General features: G+C 40.1%; 2 protein-coding genes across 2 annotated transcripts in view; one reads left to right on the forward strand and one right to left on the reverse strand.

The window, feature by feature from the left end:
• The window catches only part of GKN1 (gastrokine 1), a 42,140-nt gene that overhangs the window by 14,162 nt on the left and 9,236 nt on the right, over positions 1–18,742 (reverse strand). The window lies entirely within an intron of this gene.
• GKN2 (gastrokine 2) lies at positions 4,801–8,910 on the forward strand. The gene is made up of 6 exons (XM_083811792.1): positions 4,801–5,064; positions 5,658–5,711; positions 6,257–6,388; positions 6,927–7,037; positions 7,936–8,092; positions 8,666–8,910. Exons 1-6 carry the CDS (start codon positions 5,053–5,055, stop codon positions 8,749–8,751), a joined length of 552 nt encoding a protein of 183 aa, XP_083667918.1. The 5' UTR covers positions 4,801–5,052; the 3' UTR covers positions 8,752–8,910.

The following is an 18,742-nucleotide window of genomic DNA, read 5'->3' on the forward strand; positions in this document are numbered from 1 at the left end:
TCCTTTCTGTACTGTTCTGTCTTTTAGGATCTCCTTTCCAGTCTTGAGGCCTGGTCTCTGGATCTTCACAGAACCTCTTCACAAAAGTACTATGTGATTACAGATTTAATCTGTAATTAGCCTTTTAAGGTTAATTCTGGAAAGGGACCATAAACTAGAGATTATAAGAAAATAAGTAAGGGAGAAGCAGTAACAATGGACATTTTATAATAATTATTATTTAGAAAGTATATTTTTTAAAGTTCATTTGAATTTGATAATTATGTACAGTCATGCCCCAGAAAGAGTTTATTAGCCTTGTTTGCTGCAGAAACCTTGCAAATGTTTATTTAATATTTTAATTGACCCATTTAGATGTCTGAGCGTTGTTGCCCTAGAATGGTTTCCATTGTTGTATAATATATAGAGATACATATATAGCCTTAGATAATTTGGATTTGTTTCTTACCTGTGCTTGTTACAAAAGAAGCACTTTAAGAAGTACTCATTTAAGTACTCAAAAAGCAGTTCTTATTTAGTAGCAGCTCTATCATTTTCTCTGTGTATCAATCCTGCACCTTACAGTAGTTCAGTATGGGTTTGCACCCTTACATTTCCTTTGCATTTCCAGAATGACATGATGGAGACTCTCTCACAAATTCGTGTCTCTGAACAAAATTCTCCACTGCTGTCAGTTGCTGAAGATCTCTGCTGCAACTGTTATTGACAAGGCCAGGGAATCTCACTTTAACTAAGACGGTGAGGTCCAATTCTCATTTATACCAGTAAGGGCTCCAATTCATCATACCGTCATTAATGGATGTCTTGCTTGGACTACAGCAATGTGGGTGAGTGGAAGAAATGTTTTCCATCTTCATTTTTCTACCACTTTGCAATTTGCGCGAGGTGTAAAATATGGTAAATGGAAGTATTAAATTACTAAGCAAAAATATTTCATTCTTCTAATCAGTCTGGTTTGTGGATGCTGTATGGGGACAGGTATATCATTAGCCTCAAAGATCCAAAATACACAAGAAAGTCTGTTATGAATGTCACAAAATCCTCTGCAAGTCTCTGGAAATTTAATCAATCAACTAGTTCCTGAGAAAGGCAGTGAGAAACCGAACTCTATAATGGTAGTCCCTGTGGTGGTGTTAGTAATGAGTTGGAAAACAGTTTGGTCCATTTGTTCTAACAGCCATAGCCAATTTGGCCATTATAATAATGTGTCACATTTGGAAGCCTGAATCTCCAAATCTTCCATCAACTTTTGATTACTTAAGTAGTTGTATGGGAAACGTACACAGCTAGAGTATTTGACATTTAGAATAGATTACAAAACTAACTACAATTGTAGAAGCCAGGAAAAAGGGCAGTGGGGTGCGCTTTTACTAGATCCTAGAAGCTTGTTTTTTAATTACTGAATGCAACTGAATTCTGCTTGACCTGTCCATGCACATAGATTTTTCTAGACTCTGTCACCCCATCTTGATCCAGTGTGTGACATGCCCAGCTGAATGCAAACATAAGCATAGAGAATTTTGTTCCTTTTTGAGGTGTTGCTTCATTCTTTACTTTTCTCCCACTACCTGCTCACTCCCTGATAAAGCAAATATTTATCAAAAGTACATGAAAAAAAATAAAATTAGTCACCAAGAGAGTTTGTTTTGATAGTATTATTCCCACATTAACTTGATTAAATCCATCTCCCTTATATGTTGAAATTTCGGTTTGGTAATCAAACATGAACTGTAATTATACAAGTATTCTTTTCATACTGTTTCCAAGGGTCTTTTGTTTAAATGTTTTTTAGTGGATGATGGTGCCAAATAATGGGTCAAATTTTTCTTGCAATTTTGCTTGCATAGATTAAGAGTAATTCTGTAACTTAATCATGTTTTACTGGTTTAAATTAGAATGTATTTGAAAATATGTGGCTTTATGAAAATACCAGAGAAATTAAGTTTCCTGTAACAATATGCATTGCTGTGTTGTAACAATATATTGCTTGTTCAGAACATTACTAAGTTTCCATTTCCTCCAGACTTCTCTGTACTGATATGGACAATCTGCAAGTGTAACAGTCACTTCATGTGGGGAGAAGTTTGAGAGTCTTCACTTAGATCAAAAGTATCCAAAGCAATAAGACTGCCTTGAGAGAGTGGGTATCATCCTGAAATTCCAATCCCAAACCTTGCTCTGACTGAGGGCAGGCAAAAGTGATGGTTGTGTACATGAAAATTAGAGCAATTTATAGCTCTTCTTATGCAGCTCATTAATTCAGTTAATTAAAATATAAGGGCACTTAGAGGACTGTGGCATGGTCATGGATATTTCTGATTCCAAATGAATGCATGCTAATTTCAGTTATATTACCGGGAGGCGTATGAATTTCAGTGTGGGGAAAAGTCTCCAAAAAGCAGGGCTTTCCTACTGGAGGTATATCTAGGCTTTTGCTGAGTTACAGACATGAGACAACTAGAATTATTTTCTCTCTTGCAATAATGTTAATTAGTCAAATGCTTTTTAGAACTAATCTTTTATCTTTGGGCTTATCTGACTAATTGACATTCTCAATGAATATAAGTTGGAAGTCATGAGATCGTGACTACTGTTATAAGTCGTCTTCACTAAATACTGCTTATTGCTCTGCTCTTACATGGGGACTTGCATACTGATGCTTAAGAAAGCAGAAGCTCATGCTTTAATGCTACAAAAGTTTCTCAAAAGAAATTAATATATGAAGACATAATTATTACTAGAAGTTAATTTAACATTAGTTTAATTTTTAAAACTTTTAAGACTTTTTAAAGCTTTTAACTTTAGCTTGTGCCTGAACCCTTCTGTGAAAGGTTGTAATTCTGCCAACAAAGAATCATTTGAGAAGGGGCAGGGCCAGCTTTCAACAGGATAACATCAATCTAATCTAATTTAATCTAATCTAACCAAGCTTGTCACAATTTCATATCTGTTTATATATATGTTCTGATATATTTCTTAGCAGCAGAGCTTTGTCACACTTGAGATAAAATTTTCCACGTAGAGTTGTGTGTTATAAAGAAAATGCATGCAATTTCCTTTTTATATTGAGGCGTGTTTGCAGAGATAATTTCTGTACAACCTCTTTTTTTTTTTTTTTTTATTCCTGATGAATGATGAATGTTTATAATCATCACTAATTATCTGGATGATGGGGTAGAGTGCATCCTTAGTAAGTTCACAGATGACACAAAACTGGGAGGAGTGATGGATTCACCAGAGGGTCATGATGCCATCCAGAGGGACCTGGACAGGCTGGAGAAATGGCCTCACAAGAACCTCACAAAGTTCACCAAGGGAAAGTGCAACATATTGCCTCTGGGGAGGAACAACCCCAGGCACCAGGACACGCTGGGAGTGCCCAGCTGGAAAGCAGCACTGCTGAAAAGGACCTGGGGGTCCTGGTGTAAACCAAGTTCAACATGAGCCAGCAGTGTGCCCTTGCCCCTAAGAAGGCTGAGTATTCCTGGCTCCATTAGGTAAAGTGTGGCCAACTAGATAAAGGGTGTTGTCCTTCCCCCCTACTCAGTCCTGGTGAGGCCATACCTGTAGTAATGGGTCCAGTCCTGGGCTCCCAGTGCAAGAGAGACCTGGACATACTGGAAAGAGTGCAACGTAGGGCCACAAAAATTATGAAGGGACCAGTGTACCTCTCCTGAGGAAAGGCTGAAAGAGCTGAGACTGTAGCCTAGAAAAGAGAAGGCTAAATGGTCATCTCATCAAAATATATAAATACCTGAAGGGGGGGGTGCAAAGAAGACAGAGCCAAGCTCCTGCCAGTGGTGCCCAGTGCCAGGACAAAAGGATATAAACTGGAGCACAGGAGGTTCCATCAAAGAATCAGGAAGCACTTTTGTGCTGTGTGGGTGATGGAGCAAAGGAACAGGTTGCCCATAAAGCTTGTGGAGTCTCCTCTTTGGAGATGTTCAAAAACCGTCTGGACATGGTCCTGGGCAACCTGCTCTGCATGGCCCTGCCTGAGCAGTGGCTGGACCAGATGTACCCAGAGTTCCCTGCCAACTCAACCATTCTGTGATTCTCTGACAGATTACAGAAATTTGTTGGCTTTTAGGATGAATTTTCATTTTATTTGAAGGAATAGGCCCTAGTTAAGACATTTTAGTAAAAAATAGTTTGTGATTCATCAAGGTTATCTGCTCTAGCTGATGTGGAGTCACAGATGAGATGAGAAGTCCAGGCAAGGTCCTATTCACAGGAGAATACTTCATGGCAATATCATGTGGTCATTGACATTTGACATAAAATACGGAAAACAGTTGTAACTTTAAAGGAGGAATCTCCATCTTGTTTCTGTTGTTCTGTGACCTTGTGTGAACCACACATCCTCTGAAGTTTCGTGTTACTCCCTCCTAGGCTAGCAGTTAACTAGATTCTGTCTGTGAAGCATAATCATTATTCCTAACTACGTCATTAATTTCAATGCATGTGATATGTATCATGGCAATTGTTCAAAAATGAGCAGCACTTTTCGTTAGAAAAGATCATGCATATGCTAGATAGAAGAAATGGCTGAAAAGGTGGTCTATTTAGTAGTTGGCACATAACCCGGCATAACGTAGGTGATTGTGTTTTTTTCCAGGCTTTGTCTGCAGACTATCAGGCTGTTAGGGATTGTATTTAAGAAGACAAAATGCATATTGTATGAATGAATAGCAGAGTTCCTGATGCCATTTAATTCTAGACAATATCCTGTTAAATATTAAAAAATGGAACTAGAAGGAGTGGAAACTCCTGTAAAGTTTTAACCAGTAAATAATAGCCATCTGGAGAGTGATTAACCTCACAAAAGCTGATGTATTGACTGCTTTTAACATATCAAGATCTGGTTATCTATGCCAGACCAAAATTTCAGATATGAGGTACATGGCATGTAGATATGGACTTGTTCTAATCACGAAGAACAGTTCTGTCAAGTATTTCCCACACCTACTGCAAGATATAAAAGTTGAAGGTCTCTGGAGTTTTCCTGCATTCTTACTTTCTGCAGCCTCTTGCTTTTAATCTGAAGGAAAAATGAACGGATTTGTAAGTATATACATTTTTATTGAATTTATATTATTAAAAGTTCCTTTTAAAATAAAAGTATAGAAAAGAAGATGCGCAAATTAGCGGTACAGTACTGGGGCTAATATGACCTCTGTATTGGTGTGGTTTCTTTTTCTTTTCCTTTTTCTTTTTCTATTTTGGTTGTTCAGTAGGAAACCTGTGTTTCTTGTGTGTGCAGTAAGCTCCTTGAAGTCAGTGGAAACATAATTTGATTGAAGGATGCAGAACTTGATTGCAGGAGATTTTGTTATGATTTAATAATTCCCACTTTTGAGACAAAAAAAGATGTAACATGTTATCAAGGGGTGTGACTTTTGAAAGAAGCATAAAATGTCACGACTGTTCTGCATTTTTACCATTACAGGCAAAAGAAAGCCTGATAGCAAGAATTTTATAATGAAGAACTGTAATTGCTTTAAACTAATACACATGTGGATCGGGTAATTTTTCAAACTGAAAATATGACTGTTTCCCTCAAATCATGAACAAAGTTTTTTTTGTCTAACTCTGTCCATCTGTGTATGACACTGCATGTTGTTTCTTCTGAGTGAGAACGCTTATTCCTTTTACAGGCTGCAATTCTCATTTTGCTGGGAGTCTTTTGGACTCAAACTTCTGCATTGCAAGTAAGTAGACTGACAAGCCTTCTAGTGCATGTATTTGTTTAAAATGTTTTAAATTCCTGGGCAAGGAGGAATTTAATAGGAAGAAAAGAGCAGAAGAAGCTAAAATGATGCTTATTACCAAGCACAGAGAAAATTAGCTTTTACCAAAGGTGACAATCATATGAGCCAAAGAGGCAGTTCTGTGCACCTGTGCAGTGACAAGAAATTCGTGGAGCATAGGTCCCCTTAGCTCAAGCTAAAATTTGAAGACTCTTTTAGTCTTCTCTGAGTCATTGCTGCTGCCATGTATAATGACTGGGATGCCACATGCTGTTTTCCAAAGCCTGCAGTATGGGCCTGTCCCCTTCCCACTCACCCTGACTCAAAATCTCTCATAATTAGTCTCTACCACAAGGGCCTCTTGAGATTGCTAGAGAGTTGTTAATGGATTTCACATGTATATAAAACAATCATGGTTGTCCATTTGAGAGAAAACATTTGTTTATATTGTGTCTTTAAAAGTGCAAACCAGGTGAACAATGGTTTTGTGTTTTTTTTTACCAAAGACTTTTGTCCTGAACGAACCTAACAATGATTATGTCACTGCAACTATGACTATCAGCAATGAGAAGAACTTTGCTGACGTCCATGTCCGTTCTGGCTTGTACTCCTCTGATACTATTTTTGACTACAGTCATGTAAGTAAATCTAAGAATCTGACTAGATTCTAACAATCTCTTTAAAGAACTTAATATACTCAGAGAAATTATTTTAGTGCATTGTCATCATAAGTTGTCCTGAAACACTGTTTCATTGAAGACTCCCATCACTTCTACTCCTCTTATGCAATCTCTCTTTCACACCTATGAGGATGAAGTTTTTTAAGAGAATTGTAGTAAAACACATGGTAGTCATTCATGAAAGTGAGAAGAATATCATTGACCTCAATGCAAGGGAGTGAAGAGCTGGCTGTATACACTCATGTATAGAAAGTTAGCAAGTACAGCAGAAGTCCATGGGAAAAGATTGTTCAAGTCTTATGGACAGATATTAATGTTAGCAGGCTGCTTCTGTTCCCCAAAGGTGACAATGTAAATGAGGAAATGAGGAATCATTCCACCATGACAGTCAGTGTAGCCACTTCATATTTCTTCTAGATTGCCCTAAAAGCTAGGGAGAATCAACAAACACCAGTGGTAACTATTTTTAATTAATTACTTTTTTTTTTAATCACAGGGATATGTTGCAACAAGGCTGTTTTCACGAAATGCTTGCTTTATTTTGAAAATATCTGAGGCTTCCATCCCAGAGCTGCAAGAAATTGGACGCCTGGCTTTTGAGAAAAAGGTGATTTTGTAGAGATACCTATTCTGTATACAAGAAAGTCTACTGTGTACAAGTTACATGGTATGATGGGATCCCTCCATTCTGCCTTCAAGAACAGTTGTTGTTCTTAGGAATGTCTTTTACTGGGTTAGCAATGATGAAACAGATCTAACAAGATAGAACTTCAAGGAAATATCATATAGAACATCATTTTAAAATAATAAACAATCATGACCAACCTTGCATATAGTAGATTGTCATTATAGTTAGAACTGTAAGATCCCATGCCTGAGGAAATGGTGTATTTTGACAAATTTGGGGTGGCCTCAATGTGAGATCACACAAGGTTTATTGATTTTTTTTCATTGGTATGCTAAGATTTTGTCCTTGACATCATTTGAAATATTTTTAATTTTTATTTTTTGCAGAACTGAATTTAGAAATCAGTTTACTATGACCAGATGGTGATTTTCCTATTCAGGCAAAGGTTTCGTGAAGGTGACTGGAAGCATTGCCTGGAGATGAACTTGAGTTCTGGTCCATCTTATGACAGACTAACAATAGTGCATTTATAACAAAACTTCTCATTGTGCTTTTCAGAGTGCCTTTATGGAGTGGGAAGATTAATGTATGTGAAAATTACTTGACTATATTGCAGTCAATTAGCAATTTATTAATTATCACTTCAACTCAGTTTCACTGTGTTGATAGAATTAGTATCTAGTGCACTTTGTTTCTGAATAGACTGAAAAAAACGTATTTAAAAACATGTAGATTCTTTAGCTAATGTTTTATATGAGACAAAGGAAGGTGATTTTAGATCATGGCATTTTTCTCAATGGATGCCATAGTAGCATGGCATCATAGTAGCATGAAACCAAAGCTACATTACTGATGGTGTCTAACATTTTCTCTTTAGACTATGAAGAAAGTGTATTCTCCACAAAACGTGTGGGTACAGTTTCAATCCGGCAATTCCGTGTTTGGAAATATCAAGGATTGGTTTCTCTATGGTAAACCCATTGAACAACTGTGCAAGGGTCTGCCTCTCTACAAGCTTGTGAAGACTGAACAACGTAAGTAGCAAGAATAGAACATTGTGCTTCCATTACAGTGTATAAGCACCTTTCTATCTTAAACCTAAATCCATGTGGCACCTTTGTGAGGCAGGAACATATTGCCCTGTTTTAGGGAAGAAGAGTAAACCTCTAAGAAAATTTGAAAGAGTAAGGCTCTTGGATGCTTTGGAAAATCCAGTGAAGCACCATTTTTCATCATCAGGCATCTAAATATCTGAAACAGCTGTTCCGAAGTGGTTTGCCTAGTGTCACAGAGGAAGCCACTGTGTAGCACTTGTACCCATCTTACAATCCAATGGTACAATGGTCCCACAAATCTGCTGTCATTTGACAGCATGCTACCTGCTCTATGCAGGTGATGGGAAAGGAGCACAGAGGTGATTTAAAGCCATACAGGTGTTTCCTCCCTTTGAGTTACACAATAAAAGTTTTATACAGTATCAACTGAGACCAACAGGAACATTGAGCAGGGCCAAAACTGAGAATGAATTTGTGTATTTGACTCTTCCTTTCTGGATACAGGGATCTTGTCACTGAAAATATCTTTTTTTGTCATTGTTTCATTTTTAGCACTACTGAATTCTCATAGCTGTGCCAGCGCAGGAATTCCAACCATTCTGGGCATTAATATCTGTGAAAAACTCCAAAAATCCTGATTTTTATGGTTCTGCTTTATGGAAAAGTCTCATTTCTCTGTGTGCTTTTGTGATAGAAAGCATTCTTAAACTGGAACAAAACATACTCATCTTACCTGTCCTAAGCTTTGAAGACAAAAAATGTATGCTCTACAAATAAAGATAATGTAGTAATTCAAATGCTTTGTCTTTTTTTCTTCATTCAAAAGCAGAACAGAAACAGTCTAGGACTTTCTAGAAATTTTGCTCCAGAAAAGATGTGTTTCACTTTGGTGCATTTGTATACTTAGGCTGCAACATGAGATAGGCATTGGTATATGCTTCATGCCAAAGAAGAAAGAGTAAAAGAACATGGTTTTGGTGGAGAACCTCCCTTTCATATCAGCACCCATGCTCTTCAGGCAGAGTCACTTTACATATGATTACTAGAGAGAAGAAGGGAGGGACAGAGGAAGCAAATGGATGAACAGATAGATAAAGAGAGGGAGTAAGTATATCTTACTGAATGTCAGTGGAGCACTTCAGAATATCTTTAAGCAGATTTCATTTAAACATTATTTTTACAGATGTGTCTGAAACTAAGGCCCATATCTTAAACCTGACACTTTGAGAAAGTTCGCTTCTAGAAATTCGTGTTCAACATTGTTGAATAGGATTTCAGATTTTGGATAACAAGCCATTGTTTTGCAATACCTTTTAGATTTCTTGCAGGTTTACACTAGGATTTGCAAATAAGCTTGAGTTCTGTGAGGCCAATGAAAATTTGTAGCAATTTGAACAGCTGCAATAGAAAGAGAACCCTTTGTTACAGGCATTTTTCAAGCCTAGATAGAGGAGACTCTGTCAGTCCTAAAGAGTTTGTAACCTGGGATAAAATTATCCTTTCACACAATGCCAGTGTGTAAGACAGAGCTGTGGCCACTTGCTGAGTTCCCCTCATATGTTGGAGAACAGTTTACCTGTTGAGAGCAGTTTATATCTCAGGATTAAAATACAAGATGAGGCAGAATTGGTGCTACCTGTGTGCTTTTCCCATGGATCTCAGTGAATGGTTGTATTTGCACATCAGTGCTTGGAAGAAGAGTGAATGTTGCAGCAGAATACTGAATATTTGCAGTTTATCAGAGACTTTAATAGTTGCCAAAGGGCAAAGTATTCCTTTTGGGCCCAGGTCTGCAATTTGTTATTTTCAAATCAGGCTCCTAGTCAAACCATCTGCTATTTTTTAAAAGAGCATTTTATCATCTTATGGTAGAACTGTTCTTTTGGGCGAATTACAACAGTCTGCAGGTTCTTGGTGATCTGGAGAATGTTTCTTGAGAGTCAGACTTAGATAATTAAATCCAAGAGTATTTTTGTGTGTGTGCCAGATACAGTATAGTCTGTTTAGCCGTATTTTGAAGTGAAGTCTACTGAAGAGATGTAGAAATAGGACTTGTAGTTGTGATCACAGAATCATAGAAAGGCTCAGGTTGGAAGGGACCTCAAAGATCATCTAGTGAATGAAGTCTAATTAAAACAACAGGGTGGTTATGCACAGTTATAAAAATGCAGTGCTAAAATCTTCTGTTGACCCAGGGATAATGAGCAATACTCATATGAAAAGTTCTGTTCTCTTCTTCTGTAGTTGCTTAGAGATTCTGAAGACTTTTCTAAATGGGCAAAATAAGGGATGCATTGCTGCCTTGATATCGCTGATGGGAAACTGAAGCACAATCTACCCTGTACAGTTTGAATGTTATCATGGACTTTCTGATCTTAGAGGTCTTTCCCAACCTAAATAACTCTATGATTCTATACTATGATTCTATGGAAGTTGCCTGTGACCAAGGCAGGAACTGAATGCAGCTTTTCAGTCTTCACTTAAGGCTTAGTAGAATCTCATGTGTTTTAATGGCTTTTTCATTTAAATTATGTACATATTTGAGATCTTGTATTTTTGGTTTAGAAAATATTGCATAAACACCTAAAAGTTTACTGAAATGTTTTTAGCGTGTACTTCAACTCCTCAGTAGATTTGCAGTTGATACTAGAGTAAATGGTTCTACAAAGAAATCCAGAACAAGCTCCAATACCTTATTACCCACAACTTTTTTTTTTTTTTGAACTAGGGAGATAAAGCGTTTCTATGTTTCATGTAGTCAAACATGGAAGAAGGTTTCTAGCTTTTCTTTTAGTTCACAGTCTTACTGTATCCATCAGGCCTGTTTATATAATAGATTTGCATTTAGGCTACTGTTTGTTGTTTTATGAATAATGCTTCAGCCATCCATGAACTCTCACAGCACCTCTACTGTCAAACTGCACAGCTTAGAGGAAAATGTTCTGGATGGAGCACCCTGGGGGCAAATTTGTTGCTGTTGATGCACCTTTTGTGGTGTACCTCACAACAGAGAGAAAAGAAAGTGCAGGGAGAATCATATACCATGTTGCTCACATGTCCACATTCCCCTTACCCTTGTTTCTCAGAGGTTGTTCTGTTTTCACAGGAGCACGTGCATTGCATGTTATAGCTTTGAATTTTAGACCTTGAACCCAAACATATTGGCACCACCAGAAAGAAAGAAGAAAGAAGAAATTAATTCAGAGTTTGGTAACTGTAACTACAGGACAAACAGAAATGTAAACTCAGCTCTGAACAAAAGCAAAGAAAAGGACCTACACATGAAAAAGAATGTTGATATTTTATCTATTTGATACTGTAGTTAGCCAGTGCTATTTCCTGCTCACTATGCAACAATTTGCCATGTGTTTTATGTATCCATTTTATACTATAATTAATCTATTTTTAACTGTTTTGCAAAGTGATGGATTTTATTGGTGGACTACAGGGAAAGACCAAGGAATTAAAAGGCAGCAACAACAGGTAAAGTGTCCCTGGAGATATAGTCCCTTGGTTGCCTTAAACAACTAAACAACTGTAGTCTGAAAATGTTTTCAATCTTTAAATCCACAGCCTGGCAGCAAAGACTTTGGACTGAATTTTCATGATCTGAAGGAAAAGTATAACTTTCATTTTACTTATAACTTAATACTTAACTGATGTCATTGCAAGACCTCTCATAATTATTTTTCAACAGTCTTGGGAATCTGGAGAAGTCCCAGTGAACTGGAAACTGGCAAAAACTGTTCCAATTCTCAAGAAGGGCAAGAAAGAATACCTGTCAGTCTCACTTCAGTGCCTGATAAAATTATGGAGAATATTATTCTGGGAGATATTGAAAAACATTGCAAGACAATAGCTATTGGTCACAGCCAATACAGGTTCACAAGAGGAAGGTCCTGCTTATCTAAATAAATTTCTTTTTATGATAAGGTTACCCATCTAGTTGACCAAGGGAAGACAGTTGATGTAATCTTTCTGGATTTCAGCAAAGCTTTCAATACTGTTTCTCAAAGTATCCCTCTGGATAAAAGAATAAAAATACATACTAAGATGGGTGAACAACTGGCCAACAGATCAGGCTCAAAGGTTACAAATGAGGTTACACCATGCTGGCAGCCAGTCGCTAGTGGGGTTCCCCAGGGCTCCAATTTGGGGCCAGTTTTCTTCAGTGTTTTATACATGATCTGGATGCAGGACTGGAATGCATGCTAAGTAAGCTTGCAGCTGATACTAAATTAGGAGGAGCTGCTGACTCCCTTGAGGGCAGAGAGGCCTTGCAGAGAGATCTTGACAAATTGGAGGGCTGGGCAATCACCAACCGCAGGAAGTTTAACAAGAGCAAGTGCTGGATTCTGCACCTGGGATGGGGCGATCCTGGCTACGAGAGGCTGGACGAGAAGCTGGAGAGCAGCCCCATGGAGAGGGATCTGGGGGGGCTCTGGTTGACAGCAAGTTGAACACAAGCCAGCAGTGTGCCCTGGCAGCCAAACGGGCTGACCGTACCCTGGGATGCTTCAGGCACGGCACTGCCAGCTGGTCAAGGGAAGTGGCTGTCCCACTCTGCTCTGCGCTGGTGAGGCCTCACCTTGAGCACTGTGTGCAGTTTTGGGCACCACAGCATAAAAAATATATAAAGCTGTTAAAGAGTGTCCAAAGGAGGGCTATGAAGATGGTGAAGGGTGTAGAGGGCAAGACGTACAGCGACGTACAAGACGTACAACGAGAGGCTGAGATCACTTGGATTAATCAGCATAGAGAAGAGGAGGCTGAGGGGAAGCCTCATGGTGGCCTGCAGCTTCTTCCTGAGGGGAGCAGAAGTGCAGGTGCTGACCTTTGCTCCCTGGTGACAGCAACAGGACCCAAGGGAACAGCATGGAGCTGTGAAAGGGGAAGTTCAGGTTGGATATTAGGAAAAAGTTCTTCACTGAGAGGTTGGTTGAGCACTGGAACAGACTCCCCAGGGAAGTGGTCACAGCACCAATCCTGCTGGTTTTCAAGACATCTATGGACAATGCATTCAGACATATGATTTGATTTTTAGGTAGTCCTATGTGGAGTCAGGAGTTGGACTTGGTGATTCTTGTGGGTCTCTTCCAACTCAGGATATTCTATGATCTTACGATTGTATAAACTTAAGCATATGTTCTACATAACATGAAGCACCTGCTATCACAGAGCTCATTAGGTATTCATAGCTTTATGGTTCCTCTATAAGCTATTCATCAGCTTTATGGATAAGGATATTTTAATATTTGGATTCCTGAGATCTCCCACTGGAATGGATAGAAAATGCCTACTGATTTCCATGTGAGGAACCCACAGAAGGTTGCAGCCACTTGCTAAGCAGCCAGCAGCCAGTGACCATTCCCAGAAACAATGGGAGAGACAGTTACGCTCACAGTCAAAGGAGAGTGTTTATCCTAATGACAACTGCCAAAGGTTGACATGCAGAGAAGATCGTGCGTGAGGCTTATTAGCCTTAAGCACAAGATTAACACCTTGAAAATAGCACAGGCATTTGGTATATCTGCATCAGGGGACGTGCAGTGCTGTGGTGATCCCACCAGGACTGGAACTCAGATCTGTCACAGAAATGAGGAATGGAGCCAGTGCTCAAGCTTAGATGCTATAGAGATATGGGTGGAAGGAGTCTAGAAAGGAAGAGTATCAGGATGTGACTCTTGCTACGTTGAAGGTTACCAGGTCTTTCCAAGAGTTTCTTTCCATGTGAGCAATACATGTCCTGGAAGTTTAGCTAGCTTTTCAGCTAGTCTTGTTCTATAAAAAGTGGTAAAAATATTTCATGTAGAAGAGAGCACATTGGGAGTGTGTCTGGGTGTGCCTGAGTGTGTGATTACGTGTGTACACGTACATGGGCAGCTTTTGTGTGTTAAAACAGTATTTATCCTAGGATATGATAATCAGAACAATGTTGATTATTTGCTTTCAGCTTTAAAAAAAAAAAAAAAAATATTTAAAGGCGTGCCTGGAATCCCAGCAATGGTATCATTGGATGCACTCTGACAGGCAGCTAAAATATGTCAAGTATTTTGGGATGGCAGAATTAGCACACATTCCAGTCACGTCTCCAAGTCTGCTGCAATTAACCTTTCTTGATCCTTTACACATATCAGTGGGCAGGAAGCATCTATGGTCCCTCACTGCCAAGGACACCAGTTTATCTAGACACCTGTCCTGCATATTAAGATCTTTTTACCACTGAAGCCATTCCGCTGAGAACTTTCCCCACTGTCGCCTCTGGGTGTTTCCCAGTGTGCAAGACTATTTATCTAGATCAAGTTGTGACAGTTTTGTCAGTTGCAATCATTTTAAAATCAGAGATTGACCCAGAAACTCTTACCCTGGTAAGCAATACCATTTACATGAAATAGACTGCTTAAATTAGGAGTGGCAGGTTTTTGTATATCATAGAATCATAGAATGGTTTGGGTTGTAAGGGACCTTAAAGATCATCTAGTTCCAACCCCCCTGCCATGGGCAGGAACACCTCCCACTAGACCAGGTTGCTCAAAGCCCCATCCAGCCTGGCCTTGAGCACCTCCAGGGATGGGGCATCCACAATTTTTCTGGGCAACCTGTTCCAGTGCCTCACCACTCTCAGAGTAAATAATTTTGTCCTTATATCTAATCTAAGCTTACCCTCTTTTAGTTTAAAGCTTTGTCTTACATTCTGTGACAGAAAGTCCCTCCCCAGCTTTCCTGTAGGCCCCTCTTTAGGTACTGGAAGGCCACTATAAGGTCTCCCTGGAGCCTTCGCCTCTCCGGGCTGAACAACCCCAACTCCCTCAGCCTGTTTTTGTAGGAGAGGTGCTCCAGCCCCTCATCTTTGTGGCCCTCCTCTGAACTCATTCTAATACTTCCATATCCTTATTGTGTTGGGGGCCCCAGAGCTGAACACAGTGCTCCAGGTGGAGTCTCACGCGAGCACAGCAGATGGGAAGAATCACTTCCCTTGACCTGCTGGCCATGCTTCCTTTGATGCAGCCCAGGACATGGTTGGCTTTCTGGGCTGCCAGCACACGTTGCTGACTCATGTCAAGCTTCTCATTGACCAACACACCTAAGTCCTTCTCATCAAGGCTGCTTTCAATCTATTCTCCACCTAGCCTGTGCTTGTACTTGGGAATGTCCAGGTCCAGATGCAGGACCTTGCACTTGGCCTTGTTGGACCTCATGAGATTCACACAGGCCCACCTCGAGGCCTGTCCAGGTCCCTCTGGATGACATCCCTTCCCTCTAGCCTGTTGACCACACCACCCAGATTGGTGTCATCAGGAAATCTGCTGAGGGTGCGCTTAATTTCACTGTCCACATCACTGACAAAGATGTTAAACAGCACCGGTCCCAGTACTGACCCCTGAGGAACACCACTTGTTACTGAGCTGTTGAGGACGTTGAGCTGTCGACCACAACCCTTGGAGTGCGACCCTCCAGCCAATTCCTTACCCACCAAGTAGTCCATCCATTGAATCCATGCCTCTCCAATTTAGAGACAAGGATATCATGGGGGACAGTGTCAAACGCTTTGCACAAGTCCAGGTAGATGATGTCAGTTGTTCCTCCTCTATCTACCAATGCTGTAACCCCGCCATGGAAGACCACCAGATTTGTCAGGCACGATGTGCCCTTAGTGAAGCCATGCTGGCTGTCACCAATCACCTCCTTATTTTCCATGTGCCTTAGCAGAGTTTCCAGGAGGATCTGCTCCATGATCTTGCCAGGCACAGAGGTGAGACTGACTGGCCTGTAGTTCCCCATGTCTTCCTTTTTTCTCTTTTTGAAATTGGTAGTTATGTTTCCTGTCTTCCAGTCTGTGGGAACTTCACTGGATTACCATGACTTCTCAAATATGATGGAGAGAGGCTTAGCAACTCCATCTGCCACTTCCTTCAGGACCTGCAGATGTATCTCATCTGGTCCCATGGACTTGTGTGACTCCAAGTTCCTTAGATGGTCTCGAATCTGACCTTCTCCTACACTGGGCAGTTCAACATTCTTCCAGTCCCTGCCTTTGTCTTCTGGGGCCCAGGCCATGTGGCTGGAGCTCTTAAACAGATAAGCTGTCTAATAAATGAGAAAAAGGCTTCCAGTTTGCATCGAGTAACAAAGAGGGATGGCTGTCTACATGAGCAAACTTTGCTTTATAGGACAGAATTCCCTTGAAGAAAAAATTGAAGTTGGGCTGGAGAATCAAGCCCACTATTTGAAACTAAAATTGTGCTGTCTGATTGTCCTCATTTTGTTAAGTCTTCCCACCATTTTTATACTAACAATGTATAGTAATGGGAAAAAAAAATCATCCCTTAGTTTTAGAAGTAAAGAACTTGCCTCATGAGCTTGTCTCTAACCTCTAACCACTCTTCAACTTCAGCTATTTGCTCCTGAGTGGAGCAAATAGCTGCAGTTGAACAGTGAACAACATACAGGATCTACATGCAAAAAGAAAAAGTCATCCCAGTAAATTGGAAGTATGCGCACAATTTGAAACAAGGTGCCTAATTTTAAGTACTCAAGTCTTAAGTTATTGTCCATGGAGGAGGTGAGGAGGGCTTTGCAAAATCACTTGTTTTGTATAAGATAATGTCATGGCCCATGAGCCACGCCAGATATTCCAAGACACATAATCCAATTCTGATGGCCCGTAAGAACTGAGTGTGATTTTGATTGACCACTAGATGGCAAATTGTTACAGTAATCTCAACAGTTAAGGTTTCTTTATTACAATCTGTGTCCAGGACTGTTACTAGGTGAGAGCTTGTTCTCGCTGCGCTAGTAAAAACACTGATTACATGCAAACCATAAGACAAAAATAAAATAAAGTGAGTCCCTGTCAACCTGAGACATGTTCCTCAGGAAGAAAATGCTGGGTTGGATTGCAGAAGATTAGAATACTTTCTTTCAGATTTCCAAACCACTGTGATTTTTGTTTTCATGTGAAATTAAGCCCCATTTTTTGACTAAATTAATTTTTCTTTTTCTCATAATATTTGTCATTTCTTCTCTTTACAATATATAGACGTATCCCTTTATCTAATAAAGCATTACATTTGTAGAAGGTTTACTAATTGGAGACCAAAACATTCCAGAAATGTAAGTAGCAAAGATTCACACAATTCCAGAAATGTAAGTAGCAAAGATTCACACAATTTAAGTGAAATCTTTTTCTGTTTCAGAACAGGAATACAGCAAAGGATGTAAGATAAATCTGACAAATGCCAATCACACACTAACCATGAGCCCAGGTAAGGGGGGAAGCCCCAAAACTCCTGTATCCCCTTTATCTCCTTTTCCTTATCTTCTCACCCCTGTTGTCACCAGGTGAAATCTAACAAACCTCATCCTGCCATCTGCCTCTACCTCTGCTCTTCCTGCTTGGCTATGCTCCTCCCTCAGACATAAATACTCCACAGAAGGATTCTGCACTCTTGCTTGTTTGGGTTTTTGTTTCTTTGCTTTGCTTCGTTTAGAGAGGTAGCCGGGGAGAAAGTGGGCAGGCAGGCTGGCTGGAGTTCTGTATCCAGGTCTCTATTCCTTGCAGGCAGGTCCTGCTGTTCTGGTGCTCATCATGGCCATACCATGTACTGTTTTTAACATTTCTCTTCCTATTCTGCAATTTTTTTCCTTTGCTCTTTTTCACAGCTCAGTAAGAGGTAGACAGACTCATGTGACTTGAAAGTTCCCACTTTATTTAGTTTTCTGAGGGTGTGTATAAAGAGAGTAAGGTGAAACAGACCTAATGAGTGGGGTCCTCTAATTGATCCAGCCATTTCTTGTTGGACAGAAAAACGGATGTATCATATAGACCCATTTGTGGCCATGCTCAGACCGGGGAAAGTATCCTTTAAAAATTATCCTGTAATTTCTGGTACTAGGATGAGAGCTGATGAGGGGATATAATGGAGGGTAGAGGGGTAAAGCAGTGCAATGAGTTTTTCTGAGAAGGCTCTTACGGTTTTGATGGCTTCCAGGACAGCCCAGACTATAAAGGCAGCTAAGGCCTTTATTTGTTTGCATGCTGTAAATCCTGCCCAACAGTTCCTGGGTAGGACACAACACATCCACCCATCGCATACATGCTGCGATTGCCACCATGCCAGCTGCTGTGGAGTTTCCCCTTTCCCCTGCTGTCACCATTGTACAGATGGTCAAATAGTAATTGGAAGGCATTTAAAAATATGCTTAACTTGAGACATAAGGACTTTAAGGCTTGACCCAACAGTGGTAGCCACTAACCCTTTCCATCCCGTGTGATAGGAAGCAGGGGGAGTTTTCACCTAAAGAAGCTCCCTAAATCAGAAATTTGCCCTGAGCACACCAGGAGGTGTTTGACAGCATCACATTAAGCAATGTCCCTGGGTGCAATATACTGAGAGCCGAGCCAGGGCACTCTGCCACTCATTCCAGATAAGTAGAGCCCTTTAACACCAGGGACTGTGAGGGGCTTGTTCCATGCTCTCAGTAAGATAAGCTGCCATCCGCGCTTCACAAGACACTCCTATCTGCCAAGCCGCTCTGAGAAAAACTGGGAGATGTGCAGCATGATTTAAAGCACATTACAAACTCCTACAAGCTGCAATCCTAAATGTGGGGGTCTCATGAATCAAA

The sequence above is a fragment of the Anser anser genome (genome assembly GCF_964211835.1).
Source record: "Anser anser genome assembly, chromosome: 26".
NCBI classification, from domain to species: Eukaryota; Metazoa; Chordata; class Aves; order Anseriformes; family Anatidae; genus Anser; species Anser anser.

Excerpts from the sequence above, each read along its gene's own strand:
- GKN2 (XM_083811792.1), top strand. Across the intron at positions 5,712-6,256 it reads CTCAAACTTCTGCATTGCAA|ACTTTTGTCCTGAACGAACC; the intron begins GTAAGTAGACTG and ends TTTTTACCAAAG. Across the intron at positions 7,038-7,935 it reads GCCTGGCTTTTGAGAAAAAG|ACTATGAAGAAAGTGTATTC; the intron begins GTGATTTTGTAG and ends TTTTCTCTTTAG.